Source organism: Fopius arisanus, unplaced genomic scaffold (genome assembly GCF_000806365.1).
Source record: "Fopius arisanus strain USDA-PBARC FA_bdor unplaced genomic scaffold, ASM80636v1 scaffold00009, whole genome shotgun sequence".
NCBI lineage: Eukaryota > Metazoa > Arthropoda > Insecta > Hymenoptera > Braconidae > Fopius > Fopius arisanus.
The window spans coordinates 1,741,496-1,759,484 of NW_011887748.1; the positions used below are offsets into that span (position 1 = coordinate 1,741,496).

Here is a 17,989-nt window from a genome sequence, read left to right on the forward strand (position 1 = left end):
TGGCCTCGATGATCCGCCGTGAGATAGCGCCACGTGAATAGCACGCCGCACGTGCCTTCTCTCTGTTTCATTCCTTGTATAACTACTGAACCCCAACCCCCCCGCGCACTCCTCATCACCAACAACTCGATGTCGTGGATACCTGCCGAGTCTAGCGAGTATACCGAGACCTTCCGGGAAAACCCGAACTCAACTTGCGGCTGCGATCGAGCGACGCCCTTCCCCTCAGTTGCTTCTCCCACCATCCACGAGCTATATCCATCTCTCTTCGCGTTTCCCCGAAAAATCCCAAAATTCCGTGTTTTTTAACCCCTCCGGTATCCCTACCACCGTAGAAACCAACACCAAATGCCCGATGAACTCGACAACATGGCGGTCATCATCCACATCACCGCAAACAGTGTGAAAATAAAGAGTGAAACAATGTTTTGAGTGAGTTGAATGGTTCGAATGTGTTTTTCCCCCATCAACGTTTCTCTCCCAGTCCATTTCCCCTTCTTCTCCCACCAGTGAATATTTCCCCCACCGAGTGGGAGAAGGAAGCGGCACCAGCGCGCTCCTCACCCCCCCCTCCTGGTAGTCGAATGAGCGGTACTCGGCTCACTAGCGGTTCACAGTCGTATGTATGCTCGGCCGGACGAGACTGCTGCGCGTTGTGTTTTACCAAACCGGCGCGTTTTACCTTTTCTATCCAACACACAACCCCTTGCCAACCCACTCGACGCCATTGTTATCGCACTTGATGCTCATACATTTGTTTAAACAATTGGCCAGTCCTTCACAACAAGTCGGTACAAGTTATATCGAGATTGATAACCTTGACGGAGCATAGGACCAAAGGGTCGAAGAATAACGCGCGCCAGTTCGTCGTCACTTGTTTTGTCACCTGAGATCGCGGTAAACGCAAAAGTCCCCCGGCGATTTTCGTTGCCACAGGGCAACACGGTATAAACGTCGGCAATCGAAAATATTTTTCTGTTTACCTCGAGAAACTCAACTCCTACGGGACCAAAGGCCGTAGGCCAAAGCAAAACAAAACAAAACACGCCCTGTGTTTATTTACTCCGATCCAATCGTCAGTCATCCAACTTGCCTCATTCCGACAGCAGTTAAATATCCCAACTCGGATTTTTCAACTTCCCCACCATCAATCCAAAGTCAACGTAAAAACAACGATTCTTATCATTGATTAATTTACTCTCTAACGTTAGCAGTAACCTTCGCGAGTGAGTGTGTTTACAAGTGCAGTGGTGTTATGTGCATTATGTGATTTGTGCTGGAGCTTTCTGTTGTGTCCTGGAGTTGAGCCCATATTTATTTTGACACAAGCCGGGAAATACTGGGATACTGCGTGAAGGTTAGTAAACTTGTTCCTTTCATTTTTTTTTTCTTTATCTGGCTTGGTCTCCGCGTCGGTGTCTTATTTTTCTACCTTCGGGGGGTTCACCACCCTTTTTTTTCCCTTTCTTTTTTTTACTCTTTACTACTACTTTTCGCGTTTCACGTTCCTCCTACACTTTCTTCATCGTCTACTCTCCACTCGTTCCTTTTTCAACTGGCTTGGAAATAGGGAGGTTTGATCGATCGTGGGATTGTATTTTTTTTTTTTCACCACTTTTTAACTCCTCGTCTCCTTCCTACACCACCGTCGGACTTCCTGAACGATTTTCTTGCCCTCTCTCTTCCTCTTTACTCTTTTCACCTAGCGGAATGTCAGGGGGGGCCTCGTGTGTGTACGTGAATTTTCACCGAGATTTCATGGGCTCTGCGATATCTTTTTTGTTTCTCTCCTTCTTTTTTACGCCCGAGTTTTGTACTGTCTCTCGTTTTCATAGAGACAAAGGGGTGGATTGAAGGGGAGACTCTTTGTTTTCGATAACGGCGAGATTGTTTCGGCATTTTGATGCGCCGGGGGTTCACCCGCTCGTTTCGGGGGGTGGTACGGGGGTTCATGCTAAAACGATGTGCAATGTTGCGTGATTAGAATCTCTTGTCGGGTTAATGATCTCTCTCACCCTGGGTTTTACCTTTCCGTATGTATTAAACTCGGGATGGGTTGTGTTAACGTACACGCCAAGGGTTTTGGGCGATGGCTAGTTGATTGCTATCGGTCGGCTGGTGTGGGCCATTGCCAGCTGCTCTGAGAAATTTTCTATTTTGAAAAACAAGGGGGATTGGGGGATTGCCTCGTTCGGGTAATGAGACCCCTGGAATTTTCTTTTTTAACTGACTTTTTGGTGAGTTGCACGTGATTTTACGGGCGGATTAGGAGAAGCAAAGTCAGTCGGAGGATAAAACTGGACATTTTATCGTTACGCTAATATTAATCCGAGCCAACATGGGATAGGTATGCGCATAGCAAGAATGGCACGTTCGTGTTCCCAGTGCAGTTTTCTTATCAGGTCTGAAACGTGTAGGGGTGTGTGCTAAGCAATTCGTGTCTTCCATTCTCCTCTCAGTTGGCTACAAGTTTAACGGCTATGTGCAAATCCCGTGGATATTTTTTGACGTTCCTCACTTTTTCACCCTGCATACACCTCCATACAATATCATTGCAACATACAGCATTGAATGAATTTGTAAATATCTTTGGAACAATCTTTCTGCACATTTACCAGCTTCAATATCTCTATACTCTTCTCAAAAAAATCACAGTCTATTTCTGGAAATTATCTTATCATTTATTTCATTATCTTCATCGAATGATTTATTCCGTTAGCATTTGCTTTATATTCCACGAAATTCTCTTGTCGTTTTATCGTGCACTTAGTCATTGTTGAAGATATCGTATCAGTAGTGAGTAAAAATTGATGATAGACATTGGGTGATTGAAAGGTGAAAATGTGTATCAAGTTGTAAATGATTAATCCAAAATCTTGGGAGATATCAGTAGGTGGTGAGAGATCTTGGGGATGTGATACGCATGGATCCGGAAATTCGAGTGGCCACTGAGGTTTTCAGCGTGACTTCCTTTGTTCCCCGAGTGTTTCGTACAACCCATTCAGCACGAGGGCTGTTGTTTCTCCTTTTAGAAACTTGTACATGCGTGACACGATAACCATCTGACAAACCGGTAAGGTCACTGTCTCTCCCCACGGGCATCGCACTCGAATTTCAACCCAAATTTACTCCAAATGACTTTTCCTAGTATTGCTTTTTCCTCATTAATTAATTCTCATGTTTCCCGAGGATTTATTTTCTTATTTCGTGAGTTGATACTCGTGAGGTCTCTATCGTGATTCCACTGATAAGCTCGAACATGCATTTCACTCGGGGTATATTAAATTCGAAAGGGGGGCGGTAAGTTTAATACGATTATTCATTGTTAAGTCTAACGAGAAGAGTCCCTGAATAAATAACACTTGGGCTTGTATCGTTAAGAGTATTATACTCGTGTATATGGTGGACATATACATGCAGTATATCTTACTCGCATATATATATCGGCTTATCTTGTAAACACAGAGCTGTGTCAAGATAAATATTCAAGGTGTTTTAACTGCGGGAATCGCTGGAACCCGACGCTGATGGCGAATTATTTTATCCTGGGGGGGGAGATTTTTTATTTTTTTTTCTTCTCTTTTGAATGCCTAAATTTTGATGATTGCTCGTGGAGGGGATCTGTTGTCGAGTAATTGGAGACGTAGAGTCGGATGGTTGTTACCTGCGTAGGGCGGAGTCCTTTCTTCCCTCTGAGCTTCCTATTCATCTTCACAAGTGAGTCCCGGATTTCTTTTCGATTGACCGAGGAAAATCACTGGGGCCTCACTCAATAGAACCATCTGGTTGGGGAACATTCAGTGAAATAGTCGGTTGTTTGATGATGTGTAAGGATTTTTTCGGATTAAGATTGTTTTTTTATGAAAAATATTTGCTTGTATTTGAATTTAGCCTGAACACTCGAGTAGATAATTCGGAACAAGAGTTCAATTGGCATCGGCAATTTCTTCCCTCCGTTTATCGAAATTACTGCGAGCGAAATGACTATGAATTTGATTCACTGGGTTAAATAATCAGTACATAGTGGAGATTGAAGCATTTGGAATAACCATTTTCACTCAATCGTTTGTTTCGAATGCCTCCGCCCCCGACAATTCAAATCTCCGTTGAAAATACCAAATATACAAGTACACTTGCATTCAGAGTCCTGTGTGGAGGGACGAAAACCCGGTAGGAGGAATGGTTTTCAGCGGATTGAGTGGCCCCCGGGTACACGTTTGGATGAGAGCTCACCATCGAACGGGCAAGGGCAGAGGAGGAAGGGGCAGTTGAGTCTACGAAGAGGGAGGCCAATGAAACCGTTGATAGGAATTTCCGTAATTCCGTGGGAACATAATCGAATATTACCGCAACGCTGTGCATTAGCGCGAAATCGCCCGAGCACCGGATTGAAACCGAGTGGGATGCTCGAATTATTAACGTTGCGAGAGTCCAGAGGGGGGAGGGGGATAATTACTGCCACTATACCCCTCATCCTCGAGGGCTTTTTATTCCGCCCTTTTGCATATTGAGTGCGCACATCAAAGAAAAACCTCTATTTCACTGAATATTCCGCGGAAAATTATAAAATTCGTTGGTAATTCATCGATCATTGCCATTGATTATTGTTTGTCGATAATTATGAGGATTCAATTGCTAGGATTTGGCCTCTTCGTACAGTCGATTATCGACTCATCGTGCTCTTTTCTCTCTCTCTCTCTCTCTCTCCTTTTATTATTTTTTTTTTCTCATTTCTCGAGGGCTTCATTGAGTGGGAAATTATGGAAATTTATGAGTGGAGTTAATTAGCCGAGCTGATTGATTAATTAGAGTTCTTTTCTAATGAACAATTGTTTCCATTTGTCGTGGCGGGGGGGATGAGAGGGTTGTTAACGCGTGTGAGACACGAATGCTTGAATTTTTAAAAAAACTCCACTACCGCATGCGAAAAATCGACGGGGCGTGAAGGCGGCTCCAGAGGTAACTCGACTCCACCACCCGCTCAAATACCGGAATTAACATTTTCTTCATCTCTCTCACTTGTATTTTTTTTTTCTTTCTACTCTCATTCGAGCACTGTACACGTTCTTTTTATGCTTTTTTTTACACTTCAACTTTTGCACTCTAGTTGTGAAAAGCGGTTGGAAGGGGAGTGAGCTTGAAAGGTGCTCGGGAAAAATACTTGACTTTAATTATTATATGTATCTTCTCATTATTTCTTTATTTCCACTATTAATTCCCAACGTCCGGAAAATCACTCAATTCTATCGCGATTACGCTCATACGTGTGTATAGGGACAGGTACAAAAATAAGACGTGGAAAACAAGAAATTCTATTTATTTATTTATTTTTTTTGTGGGGTGGATCATGGCGAAATGCGGGACGATTCTAGAGGAAGTTCTGTGTGCTGTCCACGCTGTGCACTTCGCCAAGGAGGGTGGGACACGTGTACTCCGATAAATAATGCACACTCTACTCACTTCTCTGTCCCTCGCTACCCTTCTCTCTGTATAATCCAACCCCGTGCTGTTACGCTTACGTGGATGTGGTCTTTGCACTTCTATCTTTCGCTGACGACGTTCTTTACATTCACCCCCGCCTGACTCTTTTTTTTTTTTCACTGTTATAGCCACCCTAGTTTGACACGACAGAGATAAAGAGGGAATCGGTAGTTAAAAAATTTCGAGTCATTAATGCAACGCTAATGGGAGGTGCAATATCGTGCGAAAATTTCGTTAGTCTTCATGTTTTTTTCATGTCTCCGCACATAATAGTGGGATTCGCATGAGTCAGGTGTCGTTTTAGAAAATTTCCAGAAAATTTAACGATTGAATTTAAAATTTGAAAATTTATGGCGTAATGGGGGAGGAATTAATTTGAAATGAGCTAATTAAAAATGTGAACAATTAAATCACGAAGGTGTTTCTGTGTTCTGCTAATAATAAGGGGATAGGGTGAGGGTAGTTTGCGTGGGTCGGTCCGCCACCACCGGATGCACGATAATACTGGGCAAAATATATATTCGTCAGGGGGTAATGCATCCATCGAGCTGCATAAGGTGGATGGCCGTCTATAGGTACCTTGTCACGCTTCTCCCTATTTACCTCTACATTGAACTCGAGTGAAAACGCTTTTACATGACAGGGTATACGTGGCTCGACCCACTTTACGCGGGTTTAACCCTCTCCCCTGCATTCTCACTGGACACCTGACTCGTGTCCAAATGCTCGATTTGATGGCTATTTTCTTTATCTCGGTCTTGAGGTTTTTAGGCATCGAGCACGGTTTAAATCATCTAATTGCACATCGGTAAATATCCAGTAAATATACCCGTCTAGATTTATCATTTCATTAACCCGAGGGGAGAATATTCGAAATTGTGGATTTCATTTGGCACGAGTAAATTTATTATTAGGCTTTCCAATAGTTTCCCTTTTAGTTGAAGACGTGAGGAAAAGGAATGACTTGTTCACGAATTGAGATGTGTATCCACCGTATTATTGGCCGGATGATATCATACGGATATCAAGATTGGTTATCTTGGCGAGTCGCCAAAGGACCACCACAACTTCTACTCCCTGCCCTCGACGCAACGTTTCCTGCCCTTTTTCTTTTTTTTTTCTCATTTTTTTTTTATTTCTTTCATCACGGGTCCGCTGGTTTTGCTCTTGTATGCGCTGCCCCCCTTCTCCATCGGCGATAAATGCGAAATGGAGGGCAGGGTATCCGACCCAGCGTTTAACTTCTGCCTCGATGAAAAAGAAAAGTCTCTGAGAACATCATCCTCACTCGAAACAAAACACCAGTGAATTTTATCGGTTAATATCGATCTAGGGGTTTCATTAGATTTTCGATATTGATAGAATGATGAAAAATAATTGGTACAAGGTTTTTAGATTATAAATTGACTACACTGGATCCATGATCTTAGAGCGCTTCTGCGCCTCTAGAACGATGAAACCAAGTGGACTTTGAAGGGTCTCTGGGGTCTTCTTTTTTTTTCCTCATTTTTTTTTCTCTCTCTACCTTCTTTCACTGATGAGGATAAAACCAGTCCGGCCGGTTTTCATAAGTCACGCTGGGCTCCCGCATTTCAGCCAACCTACGGTACCGATGCAACTCCGTGTGCATCGGTAATTACAGCCTCTCGAGGAATTTGTCTCGGTAAAAAGAAGAAATGAAAATGAAGGGATCGAGGGAACAGGAAGAGGATAATTTCCTTTGCCTTTATTTTCATATTTATTACTGGGGGGAAGTTTGGATGAATTTTCTCGATGGTGAAGAAACAGCTTGACGATGGTAGTTGAAAGCTCCTAGAATTAATTATCGCATTAGGTTCGTTAGGTTAATTTAATGAGCGTTTAATCCCTAAGCTCCTTGGCGCTCTCACTCAAACCTCTCGAGTGGATTTTAGATGCCCACTTTCGCCGAATATCTCGGTTGTCTTATCTGTTTCCTCGCGTCTCACTTGGCCTGCATACTCTCCTCCTTATCTTAATTATGTCGATGAGGGGATTGTTGGGATAGGATTTTTGGAGATGGAAAGAATTTGGTGTGAGGAGGTGATGGATGAGGGATGATGAAGTACGTGTCATCCGACGAATCTATCAATTATTATGAGAATAAAAAAAATACCTTCAGTGAATTTTTCTTGGTGGCAAAAAGCTCTCTTTGCGCTTTTCCATGAGAATTATTCGTATCCGATGTGAATCAATGGACGTGCTCATTGCAATCCATCAATTACTCAGGATAATGGATTATCCGAGAAAATAAAATGATTCAGTGGCAACAATATTTGCAGTTAAAAATCTCTGCCTCGAAGTTCAGTTTCGCATCTTCGAATTTTTGGAAAAAAACAAATGGGTTGAATATATTGTTCATTATTTCTCAAAAAATCAATCTCATTTCTATATGCTAAATCGAGTATTCGAATTATTAATTCCTCGCAACGTACAGCGAATCCCGCTTTTTTATTTACTATTTTTCTTTTCCGCTGTAATTCTCACAGTTTCATTGTTCGTCGGAGAGTCCTCGTAAAGGACGACTGTGGCTGGTCAGGTTTTTTTTTCCTCAAGTGAGGTTTTCCCTCGGCCCTTGGCGAATGTGGTACCGGGAGTTGGGTGGAATGGGAAGGGAAGAAATGGTAAAAGCCCGAGAGGGTATACCAAAAGGACAAAAATTTTAAAGAACTCAACCGACAGCGGTGGCTGTGTGGTTAGGGCGCGGGGTTGGCGTGCGGGCGACTTGGGTTCGATTCCCGGTTGGGGGAGGGTGGAGCTAAAAGGATTTTTAACGCTCTGATTCTCACAGTTTCATTGTCCGAGTCGGAGTTTTGCAAGGGATGACTTTGCCCGGTCAGGTTTTTACCTCAAGTGAGGTTTTCCCTCGGCCCTTGACGAATGCGGTATAGGAGTTCTTGGAGGGTTGAAAGGGAGGAAGTGGTAAAAGCCCGAGAGGATATGCGAAAAGGACAAAAATTTAAAAGAACTCATCCGATAGCGGTGGCTGTGTGGTTTTAAAGGTGGAATTCACCACGCAGGGCAACTGTGGCTGATTAGCATTTTCCTTCCTCTGCCCTTGGCAAAGTACTGAATTTTTTCGTAAAATTCCAATATTTTTTCAACAGTCTCGCGGGGTAAAATACTTGAAAAATGTTATTTGACGGGTTGATATGAAATAGTGGTATTGAACACGTCGTGGTGTGGATAAAAGCACACAGAAATGGTATACCCCGAGGGCCAGTCGTCGTGCCGTCACAATGACAGATATTAAGCTTCCTATTTACGTCCTAAGTCAACGGAGCGTGGAGTTTCGGTTTATTGCACTGGGCCCCACGATTTTCGTACACAGTATCCTCCTATCTTCTCTGAATTTTCCACGTAAAGCATCCTCTTCTTCTTCACACATAGTCTCATCCCCTCGCACTTCGGGAAATCCAGTGTATGCTTTTCCCCAGTCTTGCCTCTCTCCCCGTGGCTTTCGCTCTGGGAAATGGCCGTTGCCAAAATATCGCCCTCTTGTGTAACCACCGACCGACCGTTTCCTTCATCCCACCTACCCTCTCTCCTGATCTCTCACACCCCTTCTTTACCCCCATCTCTTAACATTTCCACCGGCAATGTGAGCATATACTGTGGATACTCGGAGTTTCGGTGACGGAGTGGGGGGCACGTAGAGATCGGGTACACAACCAGTCCACCATCAACTTTGATATATTTTCCTTTATCGGTATCCACAGTTCCTCCACTTCCCTGTTTCTGCCCTCCAGAGAACACTCAATCGATTTCTCTAATGCTTACAGCGGACACTCTGACGTGCAAACTCAGTCTAATCGGTTGAAATTGGTTTTCATAAACATTGCCCGAGGTACAATAATTCTAACTCTTCCCTCCCGATAAATCACCTTTTATCTTCGATCATTCAATAGAATATCAACTATTATTTGCCCTAGAATATTTTCAACTATAGCTCCAAATGACGGGTTTATCATTTTTTCAAGAAGACTGAATTAAATTAAAAATTTACAAGTCTTGATTGAAGCTCGATTCATGATTAAATGCAGTAAACACTCGTACATTTGTAGGAATGGCACTCAACCGGGACTTATTCAAGGGTAGAGAATAATCTTCATAAATATCTGAATTTAAAAGATTTCCTGGTGCAATTTCGTTGTATGTGTGGTGTATGTGGCTTTTGGTGTACATGGCTGGTAGATCGTGACTCACTCAGTAGGAAGATCCGGGTGGATGCTGATGTTACTACACAATGAGCCTACGTGTACCCTTGATGAAGGCGAGGGGAAAAAAAAAATCGTAAAAAATGGCAGATTACACGGAGGTTGGAATTTCCATGGGGGATTATTTCCTCGTAAAACCGAGAATTTCAAATTTTCATTTATAAAACTTATTTAAAAATTCACCTATGGAGTTTTTTCCTCTTTCTCTCTCTCTCTCTCTCTCTCTCTCTTTAAAAGCATGGAGGGATTAATTTCTGAGTCGTTGGATAGAGGCTGTAAAAATTCCGTTGAAAATTGCACGTAATTACAGCCGCAATATCGGAGATAGCCAGCTGCGGTATTTTGCCGAAAAACACGGTCACGTCACCTGGAGCGTCTGGAAGGCATAAAAAAAGGGTGGGGGGGCAAAAAAAATGGCAAATTTGGTGTGATGAATTTTCGCAGTAAAAAAAGTTGAATATTTCAAGATCTGAATATAAACCGGCAGCGGTACTTATAAAAGTAATATTATTTTCGCCGATAATGACAATTATCCAATTGTCGAGGGCATCCCGTACAATATAATAGTTGATATCATGTTACAAAGCGCGATGAAGCCTCTTTAACAAATGGAAAATGCACGTTGGGAATCCGATACAGGAGGTACCCACCGAGTCATCAAGACACCCATTGTTTCACTCGGCAGTGTATCTTTCTCACTGGTATAGGTTTATATCCTTGCAAAACTCACACACACGTATAACTCTCGCCGACAACTGCAGAGAAACACCAACAATGTATAATCCAGTCGCGGCCTCGTTGCATTCAGAATTGTAATGCGTCTCCTGTTGGCCTCTAAGCTCATCTTCCATTCTCTCATTCCCACTCCACCACTCCACCACTCCACCACTCCACCACTCCTTTCATAGTAATGTCATTTTTCTCTTGTTTCTTTGACCCACCTGTTCTCCTTGCTTTATTTAATATCCATTTCTTTTATTTCTATCTCAAACACGTTTCTTCTCACTTCTCATCTGCCGCAATAAAAATATCTCACGTGTTATTCTCACCGCTCGTCTCAGTCTCCACTTTCATCGGTTTTTCACTTGTTCTCCTCTTTATTTTTTACTCACCGCGAGGTAAATTATATCTTGAATTCCAATTACAATTGTTAATCACGTTCTGGGCTCTGTGAAAAGCGTCTCTTGATTACTTTACACACACTTTGATATGCGTGTATGTTTTCATGCCTCGTATTTGCTTATTTCCATCCGGGAGACGCTTTCCACGTACGTGCCACGGTTTAAAAAACAAAGGGTGATGAAGAGGGTGGGTGGGAGTTAGAGTAAACAAAAAGCCTGCTCGTCGATGCAAAAAAATAGGTACGGTAATGGATCGACTTTGCGCGCCTCCGTGGGCACACGGGATGTTTGAGGACATTGTGCAAATATACACGTCTGTTGTATATATTTGTACTGAAATGTTATCGTTGAAATGGGTTTAGATAGTTGTGAGCGCTGGCTGTTGCCGCGGTAACTACTGGGCATCGTTTAATTAGTCACCTTCTGCTAATTACTCTCAACTGCTCGGGGATGCCGAGAGGGCATGGGTTGTTACGATCGATTCGGGTGAGTACATAGACGGTGGAGAGCCCCATTTCGGCTTGAATAAAGAGGCAAACAATTAATTACATTTTTTACGTGTTGAAAATTTAATATACAATATCCCCATTCGTGTACACACCAAAAAACAAAACAACATTATTTCTCTCCTAAGTAAATATACTTGTGACAATTGAATACTTAAAATGTCTGCATAGCATTGCCATTGCCATTAAAATTCTTGTCTCGGAGAAATGTGCTTGTTACCAGTGAATTTAATTGGCAGAAAAAAAATTGTCTCCTCCAGTGTAAAAATTTATTTGGAATTTCTATTAATTCTTGTACACGAATTGAGATGAAATCAGCATTTACAGTGCATTCACAGTGCAGTGATTATGAAATAGTGGAAAGTGGAGAAATGCTAGGAGAAAAATTGTATAAATGATTTCTTCACGTAACAAATGTAAAGAAATTGCTTTTTGATCTCTCTGCCATCTCATGTGGCAAATCCGTTGGATGTATCTTGGGGCGTATATGTTTTTCGAGGGAGAATGGAAAAAAAAAGAGTCAGACGGGCATATCGTGTGTCCATGAGACACGTAATAAAAGTATAAAAGGGAGGATGAAAAAGGGAAAAGTGGGTATGGGGGAGAAGGAAGAATCATCGTGTATGTTTGTATGTCGGTGGTATGGGAAGAAGTGACCGGAGAAAACTCGGACCGAGAGACGAGATATGAGACTCGATGGAATTTTAACGCGTTCGTGTCCAGCAGCTCGTCGATATTACGTCCACGTGCTTTTGATGATCGATCGGCTACCCTGCGAATGTCTCTTGAGAATCCTGCCAATCTTTACGCCGACCGAATTTCCCAATTCCGATGAGAAATCCAAGGGCTTCTCTCTCGATGTCTCTTCTTATTGCTTCAAACATCATGAAATATGTATCTGTTGACTGGAAGGGAAAATTCCTTCAAATTTTTCTTTTTTTCTTAACTCACGTGATGGCATTCTCATTTTTTTTTTTTTTTCCAAAATTCTTATCTTCACTCACCACTTAACGAGAATATTTTTTCTCCATTCCCCTTCGCGTTCGTTGTAAAAGGACATGCAAGTGGTGAAAAAACATGGGGGAGAGGAAGGGAAAAAAATAGAGATATGCATCAAGCCGACGTTGGACATTCTCCCGGGGAAATATATCTGTCTTTGCCGTCCGCGTAGTATGGAAGACTGATGGGCCACCGAGCAGACGACATAGGGGGTAGAAGGACAGGAACATGGTAAAGGGTAGGAGGGGGTAGGAGGGGGAGGAGGGGGAGGAGGAGGGAAAAAAGTATTAAAAAAAAAAAGAAGAATGAATGAATGTAGGGGTGTGTGGAGTTGTGGGTTATATGCAGAAGAAGCGAAGGTACTGCGATAACGTCGGTGAGAGAAGGTCATTTCCGTGGATGATGAGTATTTTTCAAGCTCAAATAGAGAGACCCATTGCCCCAGGGGGATTTATCCCAGCGACATACTACACTTGGAATACAAAATTTAATTTATTTTTGCCTAGATCCCCGTGGGTATTTTTCATCAAAGCAAACACTCATTGCGGGAATTCATTAGCGGAGAATTTTTCAATTAATTTCGATTGAGGTGCTTGGTAGAGAGTTTTTACGGGGTGAATTGCTCGAGCAATTGTTCGAACGCCAGAGTTCCACTCGGTGGTATGGCGGCGAGAATAATCGGAATCTTTGGGAGGCACGTGGTATCAGTGGTCAAAACACCTTGTCCTCAATTCTCCGTTCTACCGAATCATGGCGCATACACTGATTCCCCATCGAGGAATGACCGATAACAGTGATCGACCGCAATACATTGGGACGAAATCGACCGAGAGGGCTTTCAGGGATAATTTCTATGCAAATTCAATGAAACACGTGTGCTAAATATTACTCACAACATTCTTGAGCGTGATTATAATTGGCTATTTAATGCACTGAGGGAAATTAAATTTGAGGAGTAATTTAGTAAGGGTGCAGCCGGTAGCGTCTGTTCCATCCTATCACCTGTCAACTAAATTTCGTGCATGCTATGGTCTCCACCCCCTTTTGTCTCAGGTGGTCCTACAAGGATTGCATGAGCGTGAAGAATTTATCCAGCGATTCAATTTCTTTCTTCCCTACCCTACTCTGACAAAAGAAAACTAGACAGGCCAGTGTCAAAATACTGAAATGTATTATTACGAGTAGCTACTCTCCCATTTCACGTTTCTGTATTTATTTTCGTACATGGGCTTTTCCCCAGTTGAATGTTACGATTTTATGCGGTTGTATATGACATTGATGTAAGTGTATTGTGTGTTTTCCAGGATGCAGGGACTGGTGTGTTGGAAAGGGAGGAGTCTGGTGCTGTTGCTGCTGCTGGCCCTTCTACCCCTCGCTAACGGTGAGTCATTTTTATACAATACGTGATGCTTGTGATCCTTCTGTGCCCGGGAGATATCCTTATATCACGGGGGCTGTCCTTTCGGGATATCCGTGAAATTTCACCATATTTTTTTTTTTTTTCTATCGCGTCAGTTAGGAGAATTAATTCCCCCATTAGGACAAACTACTCGAGGCTATTACTCACCCTCTCTATTATCCTCTCAATCAATAGTAAACTTTGCTCTTAAACAATTGACGTAAACTCCCTATTGAAGGAGTGAATAGACGCTGACAAACACTTGCTCATATTATTCCATCTGGTGGAAAATTCAATTAAGAAACACGATCAAACCAGGAATATGAATATTTTCTTTATGTCAGTCGCAGACGTTGAAAGTTAAGGGTCTGTCGATAATCCCCACACATCTCTAGATGTTTCTACGAAACTCGAAGGGAGAATTGGATGGATTTCTCCCCCTTTGGCAATACAAATGTGAGTGGGGCCGACGTTTCGGTTCGGGGTTGAAATTTTTGGGCTCTTAGGTGGGCGTTAGCGAGCACGTGGATCCGCAGTATGAAATTCCTCCCTCAAAATTAGTGCTCTCGAGAATTTCCGTTTTGTCTCGTGTCTAGGATCGAAAAATCCTCGCTCTATTTGTTCAATTTTCTTCTTATTTCTCCACTTGGAAATTTTGTTAAAGTTGCTTTTTCTGCCTTTTCTTCTCGTGCAAACGACGTTCCGATTCAACACGCCGCCTCTTTGGGAATCCTTTTGCCGGAGGACGTGACGGAGTTTTCTCTCATTCTTTATTTTATTTCTATTTTTTTTTTCTTTGGTTTTTTCATTTTTTTTTCCTTCACTTTTATTCCCCCTTTTTATTCGTTTTCCTTTGAGAGGTGAAAGAGAAAAGAGTGGAGTGGGATAGGGGGTAGGGGGTCGGCGGTGCAGGGGTGCAGGGGTGCAGGGGTGTAGGGGTGCACGGAGAAAAGAAGCGCCACCAGAGTTTTTAGTCCTGCTTGGGGAGGGCCCCGTGTGCACCGGGTAAACCCTCTTATCCCATCCCTCACGAGGTTTTTCGCTGGCTTTTTTTAATCCCCCTTCTTTGGGAGGAGGGTACCGCATATTCGCAGCACTCCACTCTGTCCGAAGATTTCATTCATCCTAGTCTCTATCTCCTTGGCTCTCTTCGAAGCAGTCACACACCCATTCATTTACCCCATTACTCAGTGTGTTGAGGTACACCACTTACCTGGGGGGATTATTAGGTTCACTTGGTGTATAGAGGTGGGAAAAAATTGCACTGAGTAGAATTACTGTTTCCTACGGGTGCCATCTGGCCTCTTCTGTTGGGGCCAATTTCATCTTCTCTTATTGCAGTGCAAAGTCCGGGCTTTTCTACTTTGTTTTCCATTAATTTCTTTATTATCCCAGTGGAATAGCATTGGCAAAAAAATAATAGACACCTATCGTGCAATTACATTCTTCAACACTTGAAATCCGTCAAAACCAGATAAAAACTCACATAAATATCTTCCTAATGTTCAAAACACAAGAATGATAAGCTCAAAATAGCTTCCATCAATTGTCATAAATCCTCCTCCCCATTCCATGCGCTCTTCCAACTTTGAAAATTGAGGACAACTCTCTTCAAAAAAACTAGAAACAATAAATCCGAAAATGGAATCCATTTGTCAGTGAGTGGTGTACCACGTAAAAAAAAAAAGAGTAAAACAGAAAAAAAAAACATTATGATGATAAAAACATTGAGGTATATTAAAGTTGGTAACGGGGCCATCGATCACATCTTGAATAACAATCTCATGTCAATTCGAAATAGCAACTAGAATGGCAGTCGGTGGGGAGTTTGGAGGAAGTGCCCCCCAGCAGTGGCCCATTACCCAAGATTTACGTTATTGGGTTTTCCGGTTTTTGTTCTCTCGTTTAAACTTATCTGCGTTCTCCTTTTTCGAGATAAGTAGATGGAGTGAAGGGGGTGTTTTTTTTTCCGTCGGTGTAAGGTATATCCTTTCTCCTCAACGTGTGTTATGGGTGATATAAGGGGGCGAGAGGGGTGAGAGAGAGAGAGAGAGAGAGGGGGGGGGTCAGAGAGATGAGTATAAAGGGGGTTATACAGTGGAGTGGATATATGGAGGAGGGTTGAAGGATCGATTTAGGGGATATAACCTTTTTGAATCGGTATACGAAAACTAAACGGCCACCTTGGATTTCTCACACATGCGGTGCCCCCCGGCGATTTCTATTCTCTTTCCTACGCCGGTCTCTTTATTTCTTTTTTGCGGGGAGTTCACCCCTTATTTGCTTGAGATCGAGGGGCTCACGGTGCCGAAGGAAACTGGTGAGTGTGCGGTGAAGATAGGCACATAATCTTACCGGGGCTATAGGGAGGGGAAAACGATTTGCGTCCGACGTTGAGCATAACGTCGACGATTTGTTTCCGCGTCGTCCGAAACAAATTCACTCGACTGATAAAACATGAGCGTAAATTTCTCTTGACGTTGAGGGCTCGGTTATAGGGGGATGCAGGGGGATGCAGGGGGATGGAGGGGCGTCGAATATGCTCACGAGAAAAAATTTTCATGTCACTTTCAATTCACTTGGATTTCATCGGTCAAATCATTCCTCATGTCAGTGTAATTATTATTTCATTCACTCGTTTTATGAATATATTTTGACACTTTATCTGAAACTGTACATCCACGCGAGTTTATGCCGGGGGAAGTGGATGAGAAGTGAGAGCCAGGAAAAGTCTCACGGGAAATTTCAGATACTCGGTTTTCCACCGGAAAGTAGAGAATTGGAATGGAAATTGTGAATCTCTGGAGAATTGAAATACAAAAAAAAAAATGAAAGAAAAATTGTAGAGTGGGAAATTTGGAAAAAATTGATCTCTGATTCAGCTAATTTTCTCTGTAAGTAGGTTTTTTTTTTTCGTTCTTTTTTAATTTCGGGTGAGTGAGTGAGTGAGTGAGTGAGGCAGACAGGGTTGGCATTCATCATCGAGGGGGTAGAGGGGTTTATTATTAATTGCGCTCTTCCTGGTCGGTGTCTGATGGCAATTCATATAGGACACGACGTGCGCAGCCTTCCTCTGTAGTGTATGCACCAAGGGGACTCTAATGACGTTCAACTGACAATGAGAAGCTTTGACCAGTGGGTTTTAATGGCTAGTTTGATCCTCCGTCCCTGGGCCATTTGCCCCGTTAACTTCTCCCTTCACTACTTGGATCATATACACACACGTGTCTATCAAATTCGCCTCATTGTATCTCGATTGAGTGACTTCGACTGGCGTCATAAAATTCAGGGCCGGAAGATACTGCCGATTCCCTTTGTAGAATAAATTAGATGCTGAGGAGTCTCGAGGTATTTTCACTCGGTTTAACTCTGCCATTTCCGAGCTGTGATTCAGACGTTGGGTGATTCATTGGTCCTCGTTATTTACAAGGTTTTCGATTTTTTCAAATGAAAAAAAAATCCCGAATAATAATAAAAATAAATTATTTCTCTCCATGTTTTTCCTCTATTTACGCGTTGATTCAATAGAATAAATGTAATAAGTTGAAATGTGAGAATAATTTAGCGTAGCTTTGAGCGTGTTGGTCGACATAATGCGAAAATGCAAAAATATGGAAATAAAGTCGTGTTTAATTTTTGTATACGAAAATGGGAATAGGTTGGGGGGTTAAAGCTCGTGAGATGGTTTTGGGATGACGGAAGAGAGGACCGGGAGACGGGAAATACAGACAGGGTGTATGTGCGGTATATGAGACCAATGGGTGGGATGTGGGTGGTAAAGAGGAAAGGGAGAGAGAGTGAGCAAGGGCCGTCGGGACGCCAGTGGAATCGCTAATATCGTTCCTAGTCTCACCCATTCCTCTTTACCCTCGATTTCTCTCTGTTGCTCGGTGGATACCTCACTCTCTGTGCACGTCGCGCACACTCACGCCCCCCAGGCTTGTACACGGGCTAGAGAAAACGCCGGTGGGCACCGATCCATGTGGAAATGAGAGACGGCGACCGAGATGATGGACAAGACAACGAAAATGCTAATTCAAATACTCCCTTCAACCTTCAACCTCCACCCACTGCCCCTTTATTCTCTATTGCACGGGGCCACAGTCGTTGAGAATTCACACCGTAATTGATTCACACATTGGATGCATATTGAGTGGAGGAGATAAGATTATTTTTTTTTTTACCATCCTCTTTGTGCTTCTCTCGTTATTTCATTATTCTCAATCGTAACTTGATTTCTTCAGAGCA

The 17,989-nt window shown here is 42.8% G+C and overlaps 1 protein-coding gene across 2 annotated transcripts in view; it reads left to right on the forward strand.

The window, feature by feature from the left end:
* Positions 1-1,270: 1,270 nt before the first annotated feature.
* The window catches only part of LOC105274171 (uncharacterized), a 109,523-nt gene continuing 92,804 nt past the window's right edge, over positions 1,271-17,989 (forward strand). For both annotated transcript variants that reach the window (XM_011317071.1, XM_011317072.1), the window contains exons 1-2: positions 1,271-1,357; positions 13,647-13,723. In XM_011317071.1, coding sequence (XP_011315373.1) covers positions 13,648-13,723 — 76 coding nt within the window. In that variant the 5' untranslated portion in view covers positions 1,271-1,357; position 13,647. The remainder of the gene's footprint in view (positions 1,358-13,646; positions 13,724-17,989) is intronic.